Source organism: Anthonomus grandis, chromosome 22 (genome assembly GCF_022605725.1).
Source record: "Anthonomus grandis grandis chromosome 22, icAntGran1.3, whole genome shotgun sequence".
In the NCBI taxonomy this organism is placed as follows: Eukaryota; Metazoa; Arthropoda; class Insecta; order Coleoptera; family Curculionidae; genus Anthonomus; species Anthonomus grandis.
The window spans coordinates 45,403,198-45,424,993 of record NC_065567.1 but is presented as its reverse complement, the minus strand read 5'-3'; the positions used below and the strand labels follow the sequence as shown (position 1 = coordinate 45,424,993).

Below are 21,796 nucleotides of genomic sequence, written 5' to 3'. Positions count from 1 at the left end.
TAACTTCACTTAGACTCAATGATTTCCACGAATATCGCAAAAGTAATTTTAGTCATGTTTTTCACGATAGATTTATGAACCTTAGTGATGTTTCTTTTTCTGAAGTCGAATTAAAATTTCTTAACAACAATTTAAAATTTAATCTTCCTACTAGAACCGACCGATGTGTTAGCAAAACATTGGCTGTAGAGGCTCAAAATGCTCTACAGTCAACGGATATATCAAATAAGAACATTTTAACACGTTGACTGCCAGACGTATATCAGAACTTGGGTCAGGTACGCCGGAAGTCTTTTATTAATTTTGTTTTCTAATAAGTAGATTTTAGATCCAAATATAGTAGCAAGAGACACTTTTTTTTTGTATTTGACCTTGTTTAGAAGCATGTATAATATGTATACACGCGGCGCAGTATTATTTTTTATCAATATGCGCCGTGTGTGTAAATACTATACACAACCTTTAAAATTTATACATATGCCTGTCCAGGTAAACCACCAATATGCGTTGAATGTTTTTTTGTAATTCATAAAGCCAAATTAAAGTAATAAAGGGGTTTGCCATATTTCTATCAATTATGCCATTTTTTCCACAATGTTTTAAATATTTGGTGTATTTTTCCATTAGTTTAGAAGTAATTTTTAGTTATCACCTTCTATTTTTTTTTAATAAAACATTTTCCAATTTACTTTATGTTACATTTCCTAACCTAAAATGCGATATTTTCTTACTAAAAAACAAAGAAAATCCTATCCAACTTAGACCCGCATTATTGGGCACTTTTTTGCAATGCAAAATTTAAAACAGCTATATTTTCGAAAAATAGGAAAATATTTTCACGCCAATCACATTATATGTTAGTCCTACGCCGGACAAATAGAGAACCCATAAGAAATACACGTAATGTGTGCGTAAATCGTATACACGCGGCCTGCAGTCATCAATAGAACTATGTATATATTTTATACACATGGCGCCAGTGACACACACGCTGTGGTATAATATATATACACATGGCAGTCAACGTGTTAAGAGCAAGAATAATTTCCTTTTTAAATCAAAATTGTTTCCTTAACAATAAACAGAGAATAAATCAAAACAACAACAAAATATTAAGATCTATAAAAAAGAAAATGAGGGACAACGATATAGTTTTCACAAAAGCCGATAAGGGATCATGCTGACTTGCCTTAAAAAGAGACGATTACATAAATAAAGTAATGAATTTTCTAAACACAGAAGACTTTGAAAAGGTCGACAGAGATCCGACAGGTCCATCCTTTAATAAATTAAAAAAAGTCTTAGACATGACCTTGGTAACCTTAGAATATTTTAATTCCACAAAACAAAAACTATATCCCATGAACCCTAAAACACCTCTATTATATGGGTTGCCAAAAGTCCATAAAACTAGCAATGCCAATTAGACCTGTGGTTTCCTTTGTTGACTTTTCTTGTTACCAGTTATCATCTTGGCTTAACAACGTTCTTAGAAATGTCTCAAACTTCAAAGCGCCATATTCTGTAACAAATTCAGTGAATTTTGCCAAAAGCATTCAGAATGTTCACGTTTCATATACAGCTCAGCTTATATCGCTAGACGTGAAAAACTTATTTCCAAGCATTCCACCCGCTGATTGTCTGGTCTTAGTCAAAGATCTTCTCAGGGGGAAACTTGATTCACTTTTGGTGGAAAATCTACTTTTGCTTCTTTCTACTGTGTTAGATCAAAATTTTTTCCAATTTAATAACCGTTTTTTAAAACAAAAAGAAGGACTAGCAATGGGCTCTTGTTTATCGCCATTTCTTAGTGAAGTATTTCTTAGCAACTTAGAAACAAAAATAATGAGCAGTAATTTTAAAAATAACATCATCTTTTATAAACGGTATGTGGATGATATATGATTGATTTGGAATGGAAGTGAGGTAGAGCTTACAAATTTCCATAATTATGTCAACTCTCTTCACTCTAAAATTGAGTTCACAATCGAACGGGAACAGAACAACACCTTACCATTCTTAGATTTATCACTTAAGAGGGAAAGAAATAAGATATCCTTTGAAATATTTCGTAAACAAGCAACAACAGATAATATTATACAATATAATTCAACATCACCGTCCTCACATAAATTTGCTGCTTTCCATTCTTTATTTTACAGACTTTTTAACATCCCACTTTCTCGTGAAGCTTTTAAAAAAGAATTCCTTACCATTAAACAACTAGCAGTCGATCACTTTTTCCCTCTTAAACCTATATATATAAAATCTATTTTCAGTATGTGAACAAGTATAAATTATCATTTAATTTTATTAGACAACAAACAAACTATATCAAAACTTTTAGGTCGTTTACTTATTTTGTACCAATTTCATCACAACTATCCCGCTTTTTTTCTCCCTTTGGCATAACCCCAGCTTTTAAAACCATTAATACCTTAAAAAGACATCTAATTAAAACTAAAGATAAACTACCCCCGCTATCTTCTCCAGGAGTTTATGAGATTAGGTGTAAAGAGTGCCCTGCAGTGTACGTCGGCCAGTCTGGTAGGAAGATTTCTACTAGGATTAGTGAACACAAGGCCCAATACAATAAATTTAAAAATACCGAAATCACAGTGACCAGATCAGCATTTGCTAATCACCTTCTCGACTCCAAAGATGATTTTCCTGACAGCCAAAATATAAAAATACTGCATCAATGCAACAAAAGTAAAAAAACTAGACTTGTTGGAGACAATGCAGATTAGTAAAGCTTTTAAAAGCCCAGATCTGTCCTGTGTTAATGAAAGGTTTGATTTTGATGGCCACCTAGTTTTTAATAACCTCAAGTAGACTCTTAAATGATGGTTAGATTTCTAAAATATATAAAGTGATTTGATTGTTTAGTTGAGTTCTTTGTACATAGATAGTGCCACTTTATTGTAATCTTAGTTTACTTATATGTCACGTGTTTTGTGTATGTTATGGTAAGTTTTTGTTGAATTCTCCTTTTTTCGGGTTACATAATTTTAATTATTGTTTAGGTCTGATGATGCTCTAGTCGAGCGAAACATGTAACCTTCGTTATTTTATTAAATGTATTTGTGATGCTGTAGATTTCGTGTTTTTTACCTTTTATAAAAGTGTATGACCGGCATCTTTGGGATAATAAATGAATTTTCCGAGTTGATCAAGCGTTTGGAAACCATCTTTATGATATCTAGAGGATGAATTCATGGCGCCTATAAGTCAAGATATGTAATCGATCAATACCAAAATTTATCTCCTTAGGGGTAAGCAGATTATTAAAACACCCTGTAAAAACAATTACTTCATGAAAATATTGCAAAATAAGCTTCAAAAAATTATTTCTTTTTCTTGCTATAAACTTCTACCATCGTCTAAGCCAATACTATTTGATATTAAAGTAGTTCTATCGCCCACTCATTTAACTAAAGTCAGCTATTAATAAGGTAAAAAATCTGCTAAACTTTACAATATGAAATTATAAATCATAAAAAAAACTTCTTTAATCGAAATAATATCAGAAATACGAACATCAATATTACATGCCGCCAAAATGCATTGTTTGATTTATTTAGCTACCTATTTTTAACAAACCGTAGGTCAATTAAAAGAAATTTATTATAGGAACAAAACTCATTTAATCAACCTATCAATTGATGTCTTCGACTGACAGACTGACGACTGACATAATTTAAAGGTTATAACCTTAAATGTGGTCAGAATAATGTCATAGTCGGTACCACGTACAGTAACACTAAATTTCGACAAATTGTAACTTTAAAACTGTGTTTGTGAGTTGCGTTCTTTAGTAGGCCGTATTTACCAATTTGATTTTAAGGCTTATCAAAAATCAGTGTAAATTACATCAATTGGACTCCTACTATTAAGAACGGCAGAGATATGAGAAGAGAAGCGATGTTAAGATAGGTAAAAATAGAGGTTTTAAGCAGGTAAACGACAAATATACTAAGGAGCATATTTTAATTTTATCATACCGGGTGATCCAGCATAAAGGGAACACACTATGGTTTTTTACGTTTATTTTTTGACATATTCTTTTGTTTTCTATCACTTCTGATTTAACAAAAGATTGGCGCAATTTTCTAATTTTAAATAGAACTTCCACCACATTTTTACTCATTTTGATAGAACATTCTATTCTAGGAACAACAAGTTAAACGTGTACAGTTTGCATCATGTCATCATGTAAAAATATTTATAATCATGTTTGGCTTTAAATGCTCTACAGGAATAGTTAAAATAAGTAAACATGTACTTTTGGCGTTAAAATTAATTAACTTTTCAAATGGCATCATAATTGTAACAATTAATTTTTAGACGTAGATTTTTAACCTGTAGAGTCTGAATTAGATTTAAATACTATTTGTTTTGCTTAAAATGCAAAGAGGTTATAGTATTCTCTTGATCCCGGCTCAAATAATATAATATTAAGCGTAAAATATTTAATATAAAATTTTATACTTGATTATAATACAGGTGTGTGCAGTATGATAATACCAGACAAACGTACTTGGGACTTATGACAACTAGGGTTCTAATTAAACAACTGCTCCTTAGATAAAAGATAGTTCGTTAATAATAGGCATACTAAATAAAAATCAGCACCTTTCGATCTGTAATACCAAAATTTTTCTACCTTTATTGTACTATAATAAACTAACCCGATAGATAGATGACAAGCTTAATGATTGCAGTTGGGTCAGCAGTCCCACAGGGTTGCTAGTTTTCATATATTTTTTAAAAAGTATTTATAGATAATATGATATAAATGGTCAAATAGATTTTAAGGAAAAATAAAAAAGGGATAGACTAGCTAAGTTTGTAACTTACTAAAGTTTGCACATTTGTTCTTTTTTTGAAAATTATTACCTAATTATTAGCTCCCATTTTTCAAGAGCATTAAACTCACTCATACTAATCCAGGATAACATCCATACTTTGTGCATGTGTAAAAAAAAATTCTAATATCCTGTACGAATTTTTAAATTTTCAAGCTTAGAAAGTTTTGTAACACGTTTTCTATTAAAAGCCACGGACTTCCCCGTAATTGGATGAATTGTCATGAACTATTTACTACTACTAACTACAAGTTTTTCATAAAGTTTTTCTCGCCTCCTTTCTTTTGATATACAAGATTTTATGATCTACAAGATATTTTAAATTAATTCTTTTCGAATTATAGACATAAGTTATACAGGGTGTTGATTTGAAAACTTCCCACCACGGATTTATCGAAAACCACTGTTTAAAAAAAACGCCGAAATACGTCAAAAGGTTTGTCAAGGGGGACAACTTTCTAACCTAAAATTACTTCACCCCCTTTCACCCATTGCCCCCCAGGGTCATCCCCTTAAAAATTTCAAACGGCAAGGGGTATCGAGTAATAGCTTGTTTAAAAGGTCTTTCGAAGTCTTTTATTTTGACGTTTGATTTTTTTAAATCGGTATTTTTTAATTCGTTTTCGAGAAAATTAGAAAAATCTTTGTTTATTTTAATTTGTTCAGATAGAAAACAAAAACATGAAAATATCAGTTTTTATTTCAATAAGTGTTCAAAATGTTGCCCGTTTTTGGCCAAACAATGATATAGGCGATGTTCAAATTCCTGACGGACATTTTCAAAAACATGTGGGATATCATGGCAGCTATCGATGATGCGTTGACAAAGTTCATCCAAACTTTCAGATTGGGGAGTAAACACAATAGATTTCAAATAACCCCATAGAAAAAAGTCTAACGCCGTGATATCAGGAGATCTAGCAGGCCATTCTATAGGCCCCCTTCGCCCTATCCATTTATCTGGAAACTCGTCGTCTAGCCATTGCCGAACGGGAAAAACATAGTGAGGAGGAGCGCCATCTTGCTGGAAATATATTTCAGCTTCATCAAGTATAGGGTTTCCATCATCATGGATTTGGTTTTCAATGGATTCAGTGATAAGCGGATTGATGGTATTTTCCAACATATCCAAATGAATGTCTCCATTTAAATTTCCGCTAATAAATAATAGCCCAATCACTTTATTTCTTAAAATGCCGGCCCATATATTAATTTTTTGAGGTTACAGGGTATGCCCTTCTACAAATGCATGAGGATTTTCGTTGCCCCAATATCTACAGTTATGCTTATTAACAAATCCATTTAGATAAAATGTGCATTCATCACTGAAGCAGATATTCTTTACATAAATAGTATTATCATTAATCGCTTTAGTAATTTTTTCACAAAACTCAACTCGCCTATCGAAATCGTCTTCGGTTAACCCTTGCAATATTTTCATTTTGAATGGATAAAATTTATGAAGTTTGGTAACTGTGTGAATAGAGCCTAATTAAATACCAGTGGCAGCAACAATTTTGCGTAATAAAGTATTAGGATTTATTCCAAAATGACCCAAAACTTCAACTTGAGCGGCTTCATCCAAAATTCGCCGATGATCACGTTTTTTATTTGCAACAGATCCAGCTTCAGTAAACTTAGTAACAAGGTCCAAAACATACCTATGCGAAGTTATCTTCTCCGGATGTCTGGCGTTAAACGTGACGGCAGTTTGCCGAGCACATTGATTTTGGGCACCATAAATTAGAATAATTTCTACTCTTTCGGCTAGTGTGTAAACCATTTTGGAAGTAAAATCTTCAATTCAACAAATAAATTTTCACTATTCCAAGACTGTCATAAATGTAACTGACGGAAAAATAAATTCTTTATTTTCCTTAGCAATTATAAATAACTAAGTAGGTATAACAATAAATACAGTTCGCCCAGGATATCTGTGTTGATGAAAAGAATGCGGAAAAAAATTCAGGTTGTTATTTAGTTTTTTTCACGTCTAATCTTCAGAATTGCTGTTTATGTTGGTAGTTTCCGTTTTAAATTATAAACGAATTGTAGATTTTGCAAACCCTAACGGGCAGCATTTTGAACGCTTATTAAAATCAAAACTGATATTTTCATGTTTTTGTTTTCTATCTAAACAAATTAAGATAAACAAAGATTTTTCTAATTTTCTCGAAAACGAATCGACCGATTTAAAAAAATCAAACGTCAAAATAAAAGACCTCGAAAGACCTTTTTAACAAGCTATTACTTGATATCCCTTGTCATTTAAAATTTTTCAGGGGATGACCCTGGGGGGCAGAGGGTGAAGTAATTTTAGGTTAGAAAGTTGTCCCCCTTGACAAACCTTTTGACATATTGCGGCGTTTTTTTTTTAAACAGTGGTTTTCGATAAATCCGTAGTGGGAAGTTTTCAAATGAACACCCTTTATATTTTCTTTAATGAAACGGCCTTTCTTTAATGATATGTCATAACAATGACAATTTTTACAATTCCAATTCCATTTTATTAGAAAGCCTAGAAAATTTTCTATCGTTCATAATAGTATTGTTATCGTTCGTAAATAGTAAATTTTGCATGTTACAATTTTGGCGTCATTAGATATTACAGCATTGATTTGTGGTGATCAAATTCTATTTTTTAAATGCATTGAAGAATGAAATTTTGTAAATGAAATTTACAGATATATGTTTTGCTTATGAAGTGATTTAATCTGATTAATCGATTTTTAGTGGCAGTAGTAGGGTACGCAATAAAAAACATCTTGAAATATTCATCTAGTAATAATTAATTGGCGATTCGTTTAATAGTATTTGCTTCTATTAAATCAACAAAAATATATGCCGCTTTTAGAGTAACACTTCCGAAATCGCTTAATAACAAAAAAAATGGTCTTATAAGATGCTTTGCTATATCACCCGATTCATTCGAATTTTTCTTATGAGAATTGAGACGTTCAGGAAACAGAAAAATTGTAATTTTCACCTTAATATAAATTGGTATAAATTGTTATTGTTGTATTGTGGTGTGGTTAGATTGGAAATGGTAAGCTCTATAAAATGATGTATCACACTTAGGGTAGCCATTTGAAATAGAAAAGTTTGAGGTCGATAAAATATTCATTATTACCAGCCATTTTAGCTCACTATTCGCTGGTACGTCAACCGATTTAATTTGCTTTTGGAACTGTTTAATAGATATCTTAATGGTCCTTACAATGATCTGTCATACGATGGAAGTTACCATTTAACATATCAAAGTGAGGTAAGCTGAAGGTGAGGAGGTGATTGACAGAAATTTGTCAAATATAAAATTAAAAGTCCCCTGTATATCTAAAATAATAATTTTTTTAAAGAAGTTATTAAAGGTGATTTGTTTTGATTTGAAAGCACTGTATATTTCTGCGTGAAAGCTTACAGAAAACCAAAAATAATTAGTATATACTTATTGAATCTATTGATATTGGAGTCACAATAGCACGCCATAACAAGCTACGTCAAAACATCCATGAAAAAAATGTTTTTAGATGCTTTTTTTAAAGGTAAAACTTTCCTTAGTTATACAAAGAATTTCTTGCTTATTGACTTAAACATTATTTAAAAAACCTTGATATTGAAAAATAGCATTTAAAATATTTAAAACTGCTAAATTTATAAAAACTAGTTGTAAAAAAAATGTGATGGATATTGAAATTTTCCCTTTGAGTAGTCTGTTTCTTTTGTCAGGTTTAACTATTACAAAAATTATTATTTTCAATATCATTTTATATTTTTGATAGTTTCGTTAAATAATCCAATACTTAATTATGTCTATAACTAAAATTTAATAAGGTAGACTATTTTATACCAATATTAATGAAATATAAATATATATGCGGCATTATTTTGTTAACAGTACAGATACAATAATGGTTATTAGTAACTATTGTTGCAACTGTCTTAAGTCATTAAACTGAGGTAAGCAATCATATTAAAAAGCTGCAACAATGTTTCTGTAAATTTTGTGACAATACCTGATTTGATTTTGGGCTAATTTCCTTTTTAAGCGGCAAAATACCAGTTGGGGATAACGATTCCGGAATATTTCCTTTCACGGCATTCATACTAAAAATGCTAAGTCTAAGAATAGAACTAGTTTGGAGACTATATGCTCTGTACCTTATACTAAAGGCTACGTCTTTATTTTAATTAAAATCTCACTATCCACACTAGAATTTGTTATTTATTGAACAAGTACCCGAAACGTCCAGTCCGACTTTCAAATCGCGAATGATAATAATACCTAACGAAATGTGATGTTACCCTTTGGAAGCTCCGCCTTGCCGCAAACACGGGGTTGCGTTTACACTTCAACCCTCTACTTTATCCAATCAAAAAAGCAGATCGGAAAGCAGCATTCCCAACCCTTAACTGTTGACCAATGATAGTTTGGTTTCTCGCGCCACGTCTTTCTTAATGTTAAACACTGGATATCTGATTTATTTTTTGCCTTTTAGATAATGTAATTTTGGCTTATGTTAACTTTGTCATTTCTCACGTTAATCTACACCGTTGTTTGTTTTTCATGTTTTGAAAAGTAATTATGTAATATTGTTTGTTTAAATAGATAGTTCTTAAAATGCGATTGAGTTGTTTTTCTAATCCATATTATATTTTATAATTTATTTTAATGAAGTAATTTTGATGGTTGATTCTTAATATTTATTTATTTATTTACTTATATCACTCAACAGAGAAACTCCAATAATAGAGTGGAAACGATGTATATAAACATGAAATCATCTTATCAAAATAAAATTAATATTACAGATATGATAAATTATTAATAAATATATAAAAAGAAGAAAACAAGATTATCTAAACTAAGCGAATTCTTTTAATTTCGGCTAGGCTACAGTTAAATATATCGCATTAATTCTGTAGAGAGTTGTATGTATTGCAGGCCCTACGTATAGGCGAAAATTTTGTAATGTTGCTTCGAGGTATTGAAAGGTAAAAAGTTCAAGAACTGCGAGCTGATAGCCGAGGAGTGTGTAAATTTAGAACTTGCAAGATCTCTGGCGAGTCAGTTACGCCATTAATTAATTTATGTAAGAACTGTAAATCTGCCGAGTCCCTTCTTTCCTGTAAAGATTTTACCTGAAATCTTTCAAGCAAACGATCATGTGAGAAGCCTATTTCCGGGTACACTCTTTCGCATTTAAACCAAAGGAATTTAAGAAATTTTCGCTGTACATTTTCAAGCTCTTGAATATGGTTTTGATAATGTGGCGACCAGACTTGGGAAGAATATTCCAAAATTGAACGAACATAGGTAAAGTACAGGAATTTAATGCTAGAGATATGGAAGGACTCAAAGAATGGAGAGTTCCTGATAACAAAACCCAGCATTTTATAATTTCTTTTTATGATATCTTCGATATGAAAACTAAATGAAAGTGAGTTATCAAAAATGACTCCCAAGTCTTTGAAGTGGGTTGATCTTAGTAGTATCACTTTATTAATTTTGTATTGGTAAGTAACACAGTTCTTTTTTAAGGAGTAGGAGACTACACAATATTTAAAGGCATTTAGAGGCAAGTTGTTATTCTTGCACCATTCATTCACTGCGTTAATGGCTGCTTGGAGATTAATGCAGTCCTCAATAGTATCAATTCTACAGTATAATTTATTATCATCACAGTATAATAAGCTTTTTACTTCTAGGTCTTTAGAAATAGTATTAATGAATGAGTTGAAAAGTAGAGGTCCCAATATGGAACCTTGTGATACGCCTGAGGGAGCGACTATTTCAGGTGAGCTGTGTCCAAAGCATTCAACATGTTGAGGACGTTTAGTGAGATAAGAAGAGATCAGAGAAGTTAAACGAGATGAAAACCCAAATTGGTTAGAAAGATTTGATATAAGAATGGAATGGTCAAGACGGTCGAAAGCTTTCGAGAAATCTGTATAGACTACATCAACTTGAGAATGATCATTTATAGATTCTGAAATAAATTCCGTGATCGTAATAAGATTAGTGGTAGTGGATCTGCCCTTCATGAAGCCATGCTGTCTAATGTCTATAAGATGATTTATAGGAAAGTATAATGCTGAATGAAGGAGGACCCGCTCAAAAACTCTAGAAAAGTTAGAATAAGTGTAACTGGCCGATAGCTATCGATAAGATTTTTATAATTTTTTTTAGGAACAGGAATAATTTTAGATTTTTTTCCAGAGCAGAGGAAATTCTCCAGTTTTGAGGGCAAGATTAAACAATGTTGTTAGGGGTTTACAAAAAGCATACGCACAGTCAGATATAAGAAATGCAGGTAGTTCATCGGGACCAACTACAGCTTTGAGCTTAACAGATTTTAAAGCACTTAGTACTTCATTTTCTATGAAAGATTTGATGTTAATAGTATCACAATGTGAATACTTGATTTCAGTTATCTTCTGTTGGGATGTGCTTCTGTTGTATGAGTTATAAAAAAATTGAGCAAAGGTGTCTGCTATTTTTTGGGGGTCAGTTAGGAGAGAACCAGTTTGATCATACATATTAGATGGCATAAAACTGTTTTTTTGTGAACCTAAAATCAATTTCCAAAAGTTGCTTGGTTGTGTTGGAAGATTTTGCTCAAGATTAGAGCAGTAGGATTTATATGAGTAATCAATGTCTGCTTTTATTTGTATGCGCAAGTTGCGAAAGTTACTTAAGTCCTGTTGATTGGCAGAACGCTTATATTTTTTCGAGGCTCTATGTTTTTGCTTAATTAGTCTTAATATTTGTGGAGTAAACCATGTCGGATATGTGCGCTTTCTCTTCGAGGTTTTAGGAACGTATTTATCTAGATAAGAATAAATTATCTGATAAAAATTTCGACAGCTGTATTGACATTATTAACAGAGTAGAGCATATCCCAATTTATTTCCAGGAAACTAGTATATAGTATTCTAAGGTCTGCTCTTTTAAAATTATAGAATACATTTTCTACTTTAAGATGATTATGAAATTGTTTATTAGAAGTAGTTTTAAATTTAATAAGAAGTAATGGATGAAAAATATCCTCTTTTAACAAAAACTCATGGCATCTTTCAACGGAACAAAACTCAGGAGTTGGCGAAATAACGAAATCTAGTAACCGCTCTTGACAATTATATATCGAATTCAGCTGCTGCCAGTCAAAAAACTCTAAAAAATTATTAGTTAAAGCAACTTTTCTATTTAAGTTTCTCGTATTACTATACTCAGGTAAGTTAAAATCATCAAACAATATTACCTTAGCCTGATAAAGATATGTTAAAGACGAAAGATATTCAAATAATACTTCGTACGTCTCAATATTTTGATTTGGTGGTATATATATGAGAATAGTGGCCAGTCACTATTTTTATTCCTATTATATCAACTATATTACAAATCGATTGAGGAAGCAATAATTTTAAATTAGAGAGCGCAAAGTTTTGCCTAATAGCGAGCATTACACCCCCTCCACGATTGTCGCATCTTTCTACGTATTTTCTATCGCATCTGTACACAGAGTATTCCTGTGAGAAAAGTTCTGAATCGGAAATGCTATCGTTTAGCCACGTCTCGGTTATAGCAAAGATATCAAAGTTGCAGGTTAAAACTGCACTATAAAAAGATTTTGTTTTCGTTCGTAGACCTTTAATATTCTGATAATAAATGCGAAGGTAACTGTGAGCCTGTTGCTGAGGCCGGGCAGTCTGTGATAATTGAACAAACGAGTGGCTTGAAGAGCGAGATGCAAGAAAGATGTTATGGTGGGAGGGAGCGCGCAATCTTAGTTGCTACAGAGTGGACCCAAAAATATCGGCTCTATACTTTTTGTTCGCTTGTATATATGCATGACACATAGATTTGTTCCAGACAGCGTGATTGGTGTCTATATCTAGTTTAAATTTGTTTTTAAGAGAACAGCAGTTTACGCATTTATAATTGTTAGTACGAGATATGCAATCTTTAACTTGATGGGGTTCCGAGCACAATGGACAAGTGACATTATTTTTACAAAACTTAAGGGAGTGACCAAAACCATTACATTTGAAGCAACGAGTGACTGAGGTTGCATCATAGACCTTGCAGTTATCCAAACTTACCACGAGTCTATTATTATGTTCTTTAAGACGATTTTATGCGATAACATCCAACTGTAGATAAGCCTGAAATATATTAGAGTTATTTTTAGTGTCTCTTGCTGGCAAGATTCTTAACTATGGTAGCGCTAATAGACTCAGCTGTCAAAAGAATACCTCCATCTGCGATATTCTGAACATTGCTCAGTTGAATGCTTTCGTGTGCTGGATTAATGTGAGTTAAGATATCTGTCTTCGTCTGAGTGTTGTCTTGATTAGTCTTTTTTGGCCTAATAACAATTCTCGATTGCTTGTTTACAACCTCAGCATAGCTTGGATGAACAGAAGTTTGCTTTGATTGTGTTTCGACAAGAATTCTTTCAAGCCTGGAATCAATGGAGTGTATAATAGAATCCTTAACCGAAGATATATTTTCGTCGATGGTCTGCTTTAAAGAGTGCTTAATTACCTCCAAGGAAAGGTTTTCATTTATGGACTCTTTGATTGTATTTTTAATATCCATGTCAGGAATATGTCTGCATGTTGGGCAACACCAGTGTAGTCCTGGGACCGTAGATAATACATTTGCTGCTTCACTAGGTATACGCATAAATCAAGGTGATATCGCTTGGAGCAACAGCCGGCGCATGTCACGTATGGCTTATTTCGGGTGCTGGACGCTGAAGCATTACAAAAACCGCACTGAGACATGATGTTTTGTTTCTGTCTTGCTCATACACACATGGTAGAATCAGGACCATGCGGCATCAATAGAATTGGATTTTATTGACTTATGTAAGTAGGAAAGTGTTGATAGACCACTCACCCCTATTCCTCTATACTTCAGGAAGGCCTCAGATAATTTTCAAACTTCTTGCACTTATTTACTTCACAAAATAGGCATTAAAAGTATTACAGACAGAAACATACGATATACTCGATACGATGTGTTATATCTAACAATGACTAAATATAATTTTTTTTTTTGAATCACAAAAAAAACATTTATCATTTATATACATATTAAGGTAAAATGTTTAGTTCGCTAGTCAAAAATGCAAGCAAAGACAATTGATATTTTAGGTTATAACAAACAAAATGTTTAATACACTACTATATCAAAAATAGCCTTATAGGGTCCCGTGGAAAAACATTTTTTAAAAGCTTTCAGATAGCGTATTACAAGCAGGGGGCTGCCTTATAAGATGCTAATGTGGTGGCTAAGGTTAAAGGGGTAAGCAAAAGCCAATTGGATATTATTTTGTTTTCCCATTCCCATTATCGAAATTATTTTTAGCAGTTTTTATATAGCTATTGTTTTCCAATTATCATCCTCGATATACCGGGTGGTGCGTCGCCGAGCGGAATATAGGAAAACTCATGTAAATTTTAAGGTGGTCAATTATTGGCTTCCCTGTAAATTTTATAGAAAAAATATAAGATAACTTTTTGAAGAGACCAATCTGGCAAACCCTTGCGCAAAGTTTCAAAAAATTTTAATAAGCGAATCTTGAATTATTCAATTAAATGTAATTGCAAAATTAGCAAATTTTCGGCTTAGGTAAAACCAAACGGGCACCAGTAAAATAAATATTGTCACTGACGTGAGGAAATGTGTCAATAAATCAGTGACAATCGATATTTGAAAACAAGTATGAATTATTCAATCGACGAAAAAATAGCCATAATTAAGTGGCATTATGCGGGAAACAGTTTTAGAGAAGTATCTAAAATGTTTTCAGTTTATTTCCCCACCAAGCCTATTCCGTCCATTTCAACGATTAAACGTATTGTCAACAAGTTTGAGTCCAAAGGTACCGTAATAAATAATTGTAAATGTTCAACTCAGGATATCGAAAATAGAGCCGAAGAAAGAGAGAACAGAGATCTTAATATTCTACTGAGTGTGGAGGAAAACAAGATGGTTAGTACGAGGGTTCTTGGGCAAGGGGTAAATAAACATCATATAACGGTATTGCGCACTTTAAAAAAACACAAATATTATTCGTATAAATTCGAAAAACATCAAGAGCTGCAGGAAGGAGATGAAGAGCGAAGAATGGCATTTTGTTTTGAAATGATGGAAAGAGCAAATAATGATTCAAAATTAAATTGGACCCGCCTTGGAAGAAGTTGTTCAGGAAGATCAAATGATCTGGTACCAAATGAATGGTTGCCCGGCCCATAATGCCCGTATGGTTAGAGAGTGCTTGGAAAATGCTTTTAACGGCAATATTATTGGTCCACGGTACCGGATGTTTTGGCCAGCCAGGTCACCTGATGTTTCACCGAATGACTTCTTCTTGTGGGGTCATTTAACACGTTCGCTGCCGACCTTGACTGGATTAACTCTTCTCAATAGCCAAATAGATTTTTTTTAACAAACTTACCAATATTAGTGTATATAATCATTTTTAGTTAGATATATTGTTAAGCAATATAAAAAAGGTGTATATTGTTAGGAAAGAAAAAATGTTCCCGATCGGAGGCGGCGGCGGCATGAAACCAAGAATATTTGTATTATTGCTCACAAAAACCGATGACTCCGATCGGAGTCGTAAATAATAAAACTTAAGACATTTTCTTTAGTTGCCTCTAAAACAGAATGTATTTCTACTGAAAATCAGTGAAAAGTTAATAAACAAGTAATCTGCTTAGCTTATTGCTAAATACATGCATATAAAAGTTATGTTATAAAACACAAAAGATATTGCTTATTTATAACGAATTATGATACTTATCAAAACATTGTTAATACAAGCCCGGTTTATCGATGCATTCTTTGCATTTGTAAATCGTTTCTTTTCTTCCCTTTCCTTCTTTTGCACATTGGCGACACCTCTGCCTTTTTGTCCTTTGAGAAGATCCTTTATTTGTTCCTTTTTTGGTTATTACAGAAATTATATTGCCCTGGCGTAAAGCAAGTGCTTTTTTTGGAAATTTTGGTAAAAGAGACTTTATAAGAGAAAAGCGAAAATCATACAAGGTCATTGAGTTTTCATCAGAATGATTGTTATACAGCTTTAGAGAATTTAACATGAGAATCTGTGCAACATGTATAAAAATCTCTTATACCATCTGACGGCTTTTCGTTCACATGGATAGTATGAAAGAAGTTGATCTTGTTGATCAATCCCTGACAGATACTTATTATATTCGAAAATTGCTAAAGGTTTTCGAATTTCCTCTCCACGTCTATTAGTGCTATTATTGAATTCGTCTTTAAGCTCAGTTGTTATATACATCACTTCCCTTTTATCTTTCCATTTTCCCAAATGAATTCCGTTTTTAAAAAATGAAATGTTCTGTCCCTTGGTTATTTTATTTTTTATTTCTTTTGAATTGCTTTTCAAGTTTGATCTTAGGGTACCAGTGCAGTAAGTACTTCTATCAAGAAGTTGTTGAGTAAGAGTGCAACTATTGTAATAGTTATCAAGATAAACTGCGTAGCCTTGATCCAAAAGCCCTTGCATCAATTTCATAACTACTTTTCCAGCATGCCCACTACCACTTAGTTCTGCGTCATTAGCTCCTGTATACACCTGAAACCGTAGGACAGTTCCATCTGGCTCCGTCAACATATAAAGTTTCATGCCATATCTATGACGTTTGTTTTTTATATATTGACGAAAGCCACGTCGACCTCTCCACAACATCATACTTTCGTCCAAGGATAGATTTTTTCCTGGATAGTATACAGTATATTATTATATATACTGTGAATTTGCCATTTTACTACGGATCCTCTTCAGTACATCATTATTTCCCGCTTCAAGTTCTTCTTCGGGAAAAAAATGGAGGCATCTTAGAATTAGCAGAAACCTGTTCCTGCTCATATACTGTCTAAATATGGGTATATTAAACAGCCTATCCGTTTTCCAATAATCTTGAATTCTGCTTAGCTGGATCATACCCATATGAAAGAGTAAACCAAGGAATATTTTAAATTCGTCCACGGTTAAAGTCCTTCCTTAAAGAACTTCCTTTTAAGTCCTTCCATGATGCTATTCTGGACTTATCCGAAGAACTATGGCACAGTACTGTAACCGCATTTTTGTTTGTCTCATCTACTATAAAGTTCATGAATTCGTCGTCAAAAAGTAAGAAAAAAAGCTTATCGGATTATTTTCGGGTTTGGGAACTAATAGTTCACGCTTTTTTGTAAACTATATAAATATGTCTAATCTATTCTAAAATAAAGTATTACTTATTTTTATTTTTTAAACTTTGAATTTGACCGCTCATACTAGACCGGAAAATTGTACGGCAACCCGGCTAATACCTTAAAAAGTTTGCTCATTTAATTTAATTTTAAAATTACCCAATATGTTTTAAAAAAAGCTTTACTGTTATTGTGATAGAGTGAAAGATAAACCTAATCTACCTTATGAAAAAAATAAAACAAATTTATAATTATGTTATGTTCAAAAAATATTTTTATTTAACTTAAAAAAAAAAATTAAATTAAATAATATGTTCGAACTGTCTACCACCAACGCAAATGTAGGCGTGGCATCTTTTAATAAATGACCTATTGATCCATCTTGCATTCCTGGCAGCGTTAAGATCTTGGGCTGCATCATTTATTTGCTGCCGTAATTTAGCAATATTATTTATTGGTCTTGGTAAAAAAAATCGAGGGGGTTTAGGTCTGGAGACCTGGGAGGCCATAAAATTGAACCAAGTGGGCCGATCCATCTGTTGGGGTATGTTTGGTTTAAATACCGACGAACTTCATGGGCATAATGTGCCGGGCAACCATCATTTTAGAACCACATTATTCGGCTGGCCAAAGGAACATCTTCTAAAAGAATTGGTAGATTGTTTCGACAAAAATCTAAATAAGCCTGCCAGTTCAAATTTTCTGGTAATTCGAATGGGCCAATTACACGTCCGTTCAAGATACCGGTCCACAAGTTTACTTTAAAGCGGTACTGTGACCTTTCTTCTCGAATAGAGTGGGGATTTTCCAACGCATAAGTGTGCAAATTGTGCATGTTCATAAACCCATCTCTCTTGATTTTTTTGCAACATTCTGCGACAAAATTGTAGGCGTGGTTCGTAGTCTCGAAACAGTTGGCTTTGCACCTCGTTGAACATGATAAGGGTGATATTGAAATCGCCTAGTGATGTCGTTTACTACCGATTTCGGTATCCCTGTTCTTCTTTCGATTGCTCGTGCCGAAGTAGTCGGATCATTTTCAATTTCTTCTAAAACTTGATCAACATAATCAATACGAGGTCTTCCCTCTCGAACAGGCGCATGAGGCATTCTGCCTTAGGAATATGAGCGGTGAACATTAATAAATACACGATAGTCAGGACATCGGGCCAAATTCGGATATCTTTCTTGATAAAGACTAGATGCTGCTAGAGCATTTCCTCTGCATTCACTATAAATGAGATGCATGTTTGCATATTCTAGCCAATAAAACAAACAGCTCAAAGAACACAGTCCACAGGAAAATGAACTCAAAAACAAATCCAAAGCAAAAGGTAACAGAAACGTTAGGATACAAGCAAAAAAATAGTTAGTTCACGGAATACTGTAAACAAACTAAATTCCAAAAATGTTTGTTGTTTATTGCTATGGTGATAAGAATTACCTTCGCTCTTGATTTTTTTTAATTTTTAAGTTAAATAAAAACATTTTAAACATAACTTAAAAATTTGTTTAATTTTTTTACAATGATATCATAAGGTGAATCAGGGTTATTTTTACTATAATACAATAATAGTAAACTGTTAAAAAAACATTTAGGTAATTTTAAAAAGTAGATTAAATGAACAAAGTTTTTAAGGTATTAGCCAGGTTGCCGTACAATTTTTTTTGGTCCAGTATGAGCGGCCAAATTCAAAGTTTAAAAAATAAAAATAAGTAATACTTTATTTTAGAATAGATTTCTTATTAAATTTTTTGGCCGTTTAGTTTAATGTTTGTCTTTGATCAGTAAAATTACTATTCAGTATTGCATAGCTAAAAAGAGATTCTAAAAAATATCTATTTTTAAGGCGTGACAATCGAAAATCTGATCCAAGAGTAGGATTTTGGTGACTTCCACTAAAGTGCCAATATCCCGAAAACCATCGATTTTTTACTAAGGTCATTTTAACGCAAAATGACAACTAAACGTAATTTTGTCCCTGGTTAAGTATGGTTATAATTTGAGAATGATAAAAATTACGTAATTTTACCTGTGGTTAAGTAGAGAGTGTTCCTGGTTATCATGATCAGGATTCTACTGATGCTCTTGGTCATAAGTTAAAGTCAAAGTCAAAAGTTTATTAAAAAGCAAATTTGCTGTACAATTTACAAAGAATTCCTAAATCTATAATAAACATATAACAAACAATTACAAAGTGTACTTAGAGGTACAGTAGAAATAAAATAAAATTAACCTAGACATATATGTACGCAAATTACAAGTCATTAAGGTTCATTCCCGTTGCGAATTATTCAAGTTGCGAATCCTTAAAGGCAATAAATTATACATGAGGTTTCCATAGTGGAACATAGTATTTCTACTTAAAGTGCTTTGAGACTGAGGTACCTGAAGGTTTTGTCTAGACCGTGTTTGGTAATTATGTATATTAGCCCTTTGTCTCCCCCAGCTATCTCCATAGCTACTGTTCTTATTGCGTAAATAGCTGATGACAGACTTTTTAATAGCTTGTTAATGTGAACATCCCACTTAAGTTTTGGTTGATCATTAGTCATCACTATTGTGAATTTGTAAGGATATTCTAGGAGAAAGTGTGTTTGGAGAAACCATAAATTTAGTCTTAGAAGTATTTAAAGCTAACCTGTTTTCATCAAACCAGCATTTTATTATGTGCAAGTCCTCGTCTATAAAAATTCAGTAAAACAAGTGTTGGATAAGGTCTCCAGTATTTTAGAAAAAACTGACAGAGGGGGTCGAAAACCGGACGATTGTTACTTCCACCCCTGTGAATTGGAATTACCTTTGATGATTTTATTTAATCAGGAAAAATACCTTCAGAAAATGAGCAGCTTATGAAACTGGTCAAAACCTCAATCACCCTAAAAGGCATCTGTCCTAGTAATTTTGGTATAATATGATCCAAACCAGAATAAGATTTTTTCTTTATGTTTTTAATTATTCTAATTACTTCCTCAGAAGCAGCCGGTTTAGAGAAGAAACTATTAAGATAGCTGTTACTTCCACATAATTTATTTTGTTGAAGTTTAGCGACAAGGTGTTTTATGGTGTGTTCAGTCAAGTTTATATAGAAGTCGTTAAGTCTCTCAGCAATTATTCCAAGGTCTGATAATATCATATTATTAACTTTGACTTCCAGGTTTTATTTGATTTAACTTTCCGATCACTGTTATTTATAATGGTCCAAGTTTTACGTTTAGAGTTTCTTGAATTCAATATTTCATTTGAATTAAATTTATTTTTGGCTGTCAATATAGCTGATTTTAAAATTGCCTTATATTTCTTAACATATAGGAGAAAATTTCTATTTTCAGTAAACTTTGCAAGATACGAAAGACATCGTTTATTTTTACAGGATACTCTTATTGCTGGGGTAATAAATTGTTCACGTTTTTTAGTAATTTTTTTGTAAGGAAATGACACTCAAAAACTTTAATTCCTTTAAAAATCTTGTTAAGAAACAAGTTTTTCATTAAGGGAATAAGTTGTGTTTTGAATATCACAGCATGAGCAGGAACTTAGTTTATTGACAAATGTTTTTATATATTTGTTAGAAAATATTATTTGCTTTTTATTATTTGCTTTTTTTATTATTTGCTTTTAGATACTGTTGTTTAGAATGTACTCGTGAAACAGATAAGTTTAAAGTCCCCAGAAGTGCTTCATGATCACTAAGTCCAGAATTAAATATATTTAAATGTACTTACATTATTGTCTTTGCTAAAATTTGAATAAAAATAATCAATGGCTGTTGCACTATTTTTCAAAAAATACCGCTACATTACCTAAAGGAGATCTATATACAGGGTGTTTCGGGAGGAAAGGGAAATATTTTAGGAACATGTTCAGAGGGTCAAATTAAGATAAATTAATCCATATGTTTTAATCCGATTCTCAACCGATTTTGAAATATAATATAATGTATATTTAAGAGGTACAAATCAATCGGCAGGAAATACACTAACTCAAAGTCTTTTTCTTGGTTTAAGTAGTCATACCTATCGATTTTTGAACATATCACACCACCCTTAGCTAAAGTCGTAGATCCACCACGTCTGAAATTAGCTCTGGTATAACAAGAGATTATACTATATCCCTCAAATACAATATTTTCTTCAGGGGTGAGGTGATGCTCTGTTAAACATATAATGTCAGGAGAATTTAAATAATCACTGACAAATATAGAGAGTTCTGTAATTTTATTTCTTATGCTACAATTATTAAATGATAAAATGCTTAAGACAGACTTAACGTTTTTTGAATCTAAGTGTTTGAACTGGGATAAAAAAAGTTCAGTAGGGCTCGCATCACACACTGCGTCTTCTACGCCTGAGTGACTTATGAACTAAGACAGATCTACAATTGAATCATTTGCGTTCTGAAGGTCACTAACTTGGTGAAATTTAGTACTTAAGTTTGTATCTGGTTTAATGAAAATTTATGTATACAGTTCATCCAAAGAATGATAAATGCTTCTATTTGCGATTGTTGCTCGCAAATGTGCATGGGCCAACGTCATTTGAGTCACTACGCACTGTTAATGGTACAATATTCCCAACATTTTGTTCTGCATGTGAAGAAGTCAATTTACAAGAAAATGATACCCATTGGGATACGACAAATTAATAAAGATGGAGATGACCTAAACTAAATAATTCGGAATTATATCAT

At 32.5% G+C, this 21,796-nt stretch overlaps 1 protein-coding gene across 1 annotated transcript in view; it reads right to left on the bottom strand.

The window, feature by feature from the left end:
• Positions 1-18,216, bottom strand: part of LOC126748477 (SKI family transcriptional corepressor 1 homolog-B) — a 159,504-nt gene extending 141,288 nt beyond the window's left edge. The window contains exon 1 of the mRNA XM_050457728.1: positions 18,088-18,216. Within this exon, the coding sequence (XP_050313685.1) occupies positions 18,088-18,216 (129 nt within the window). The remainder of the gene's footprint in view (positions 1-18,087) is intronic.
• Positions 18,217-21,796: the final 3,580 nt, after the last annotated feature.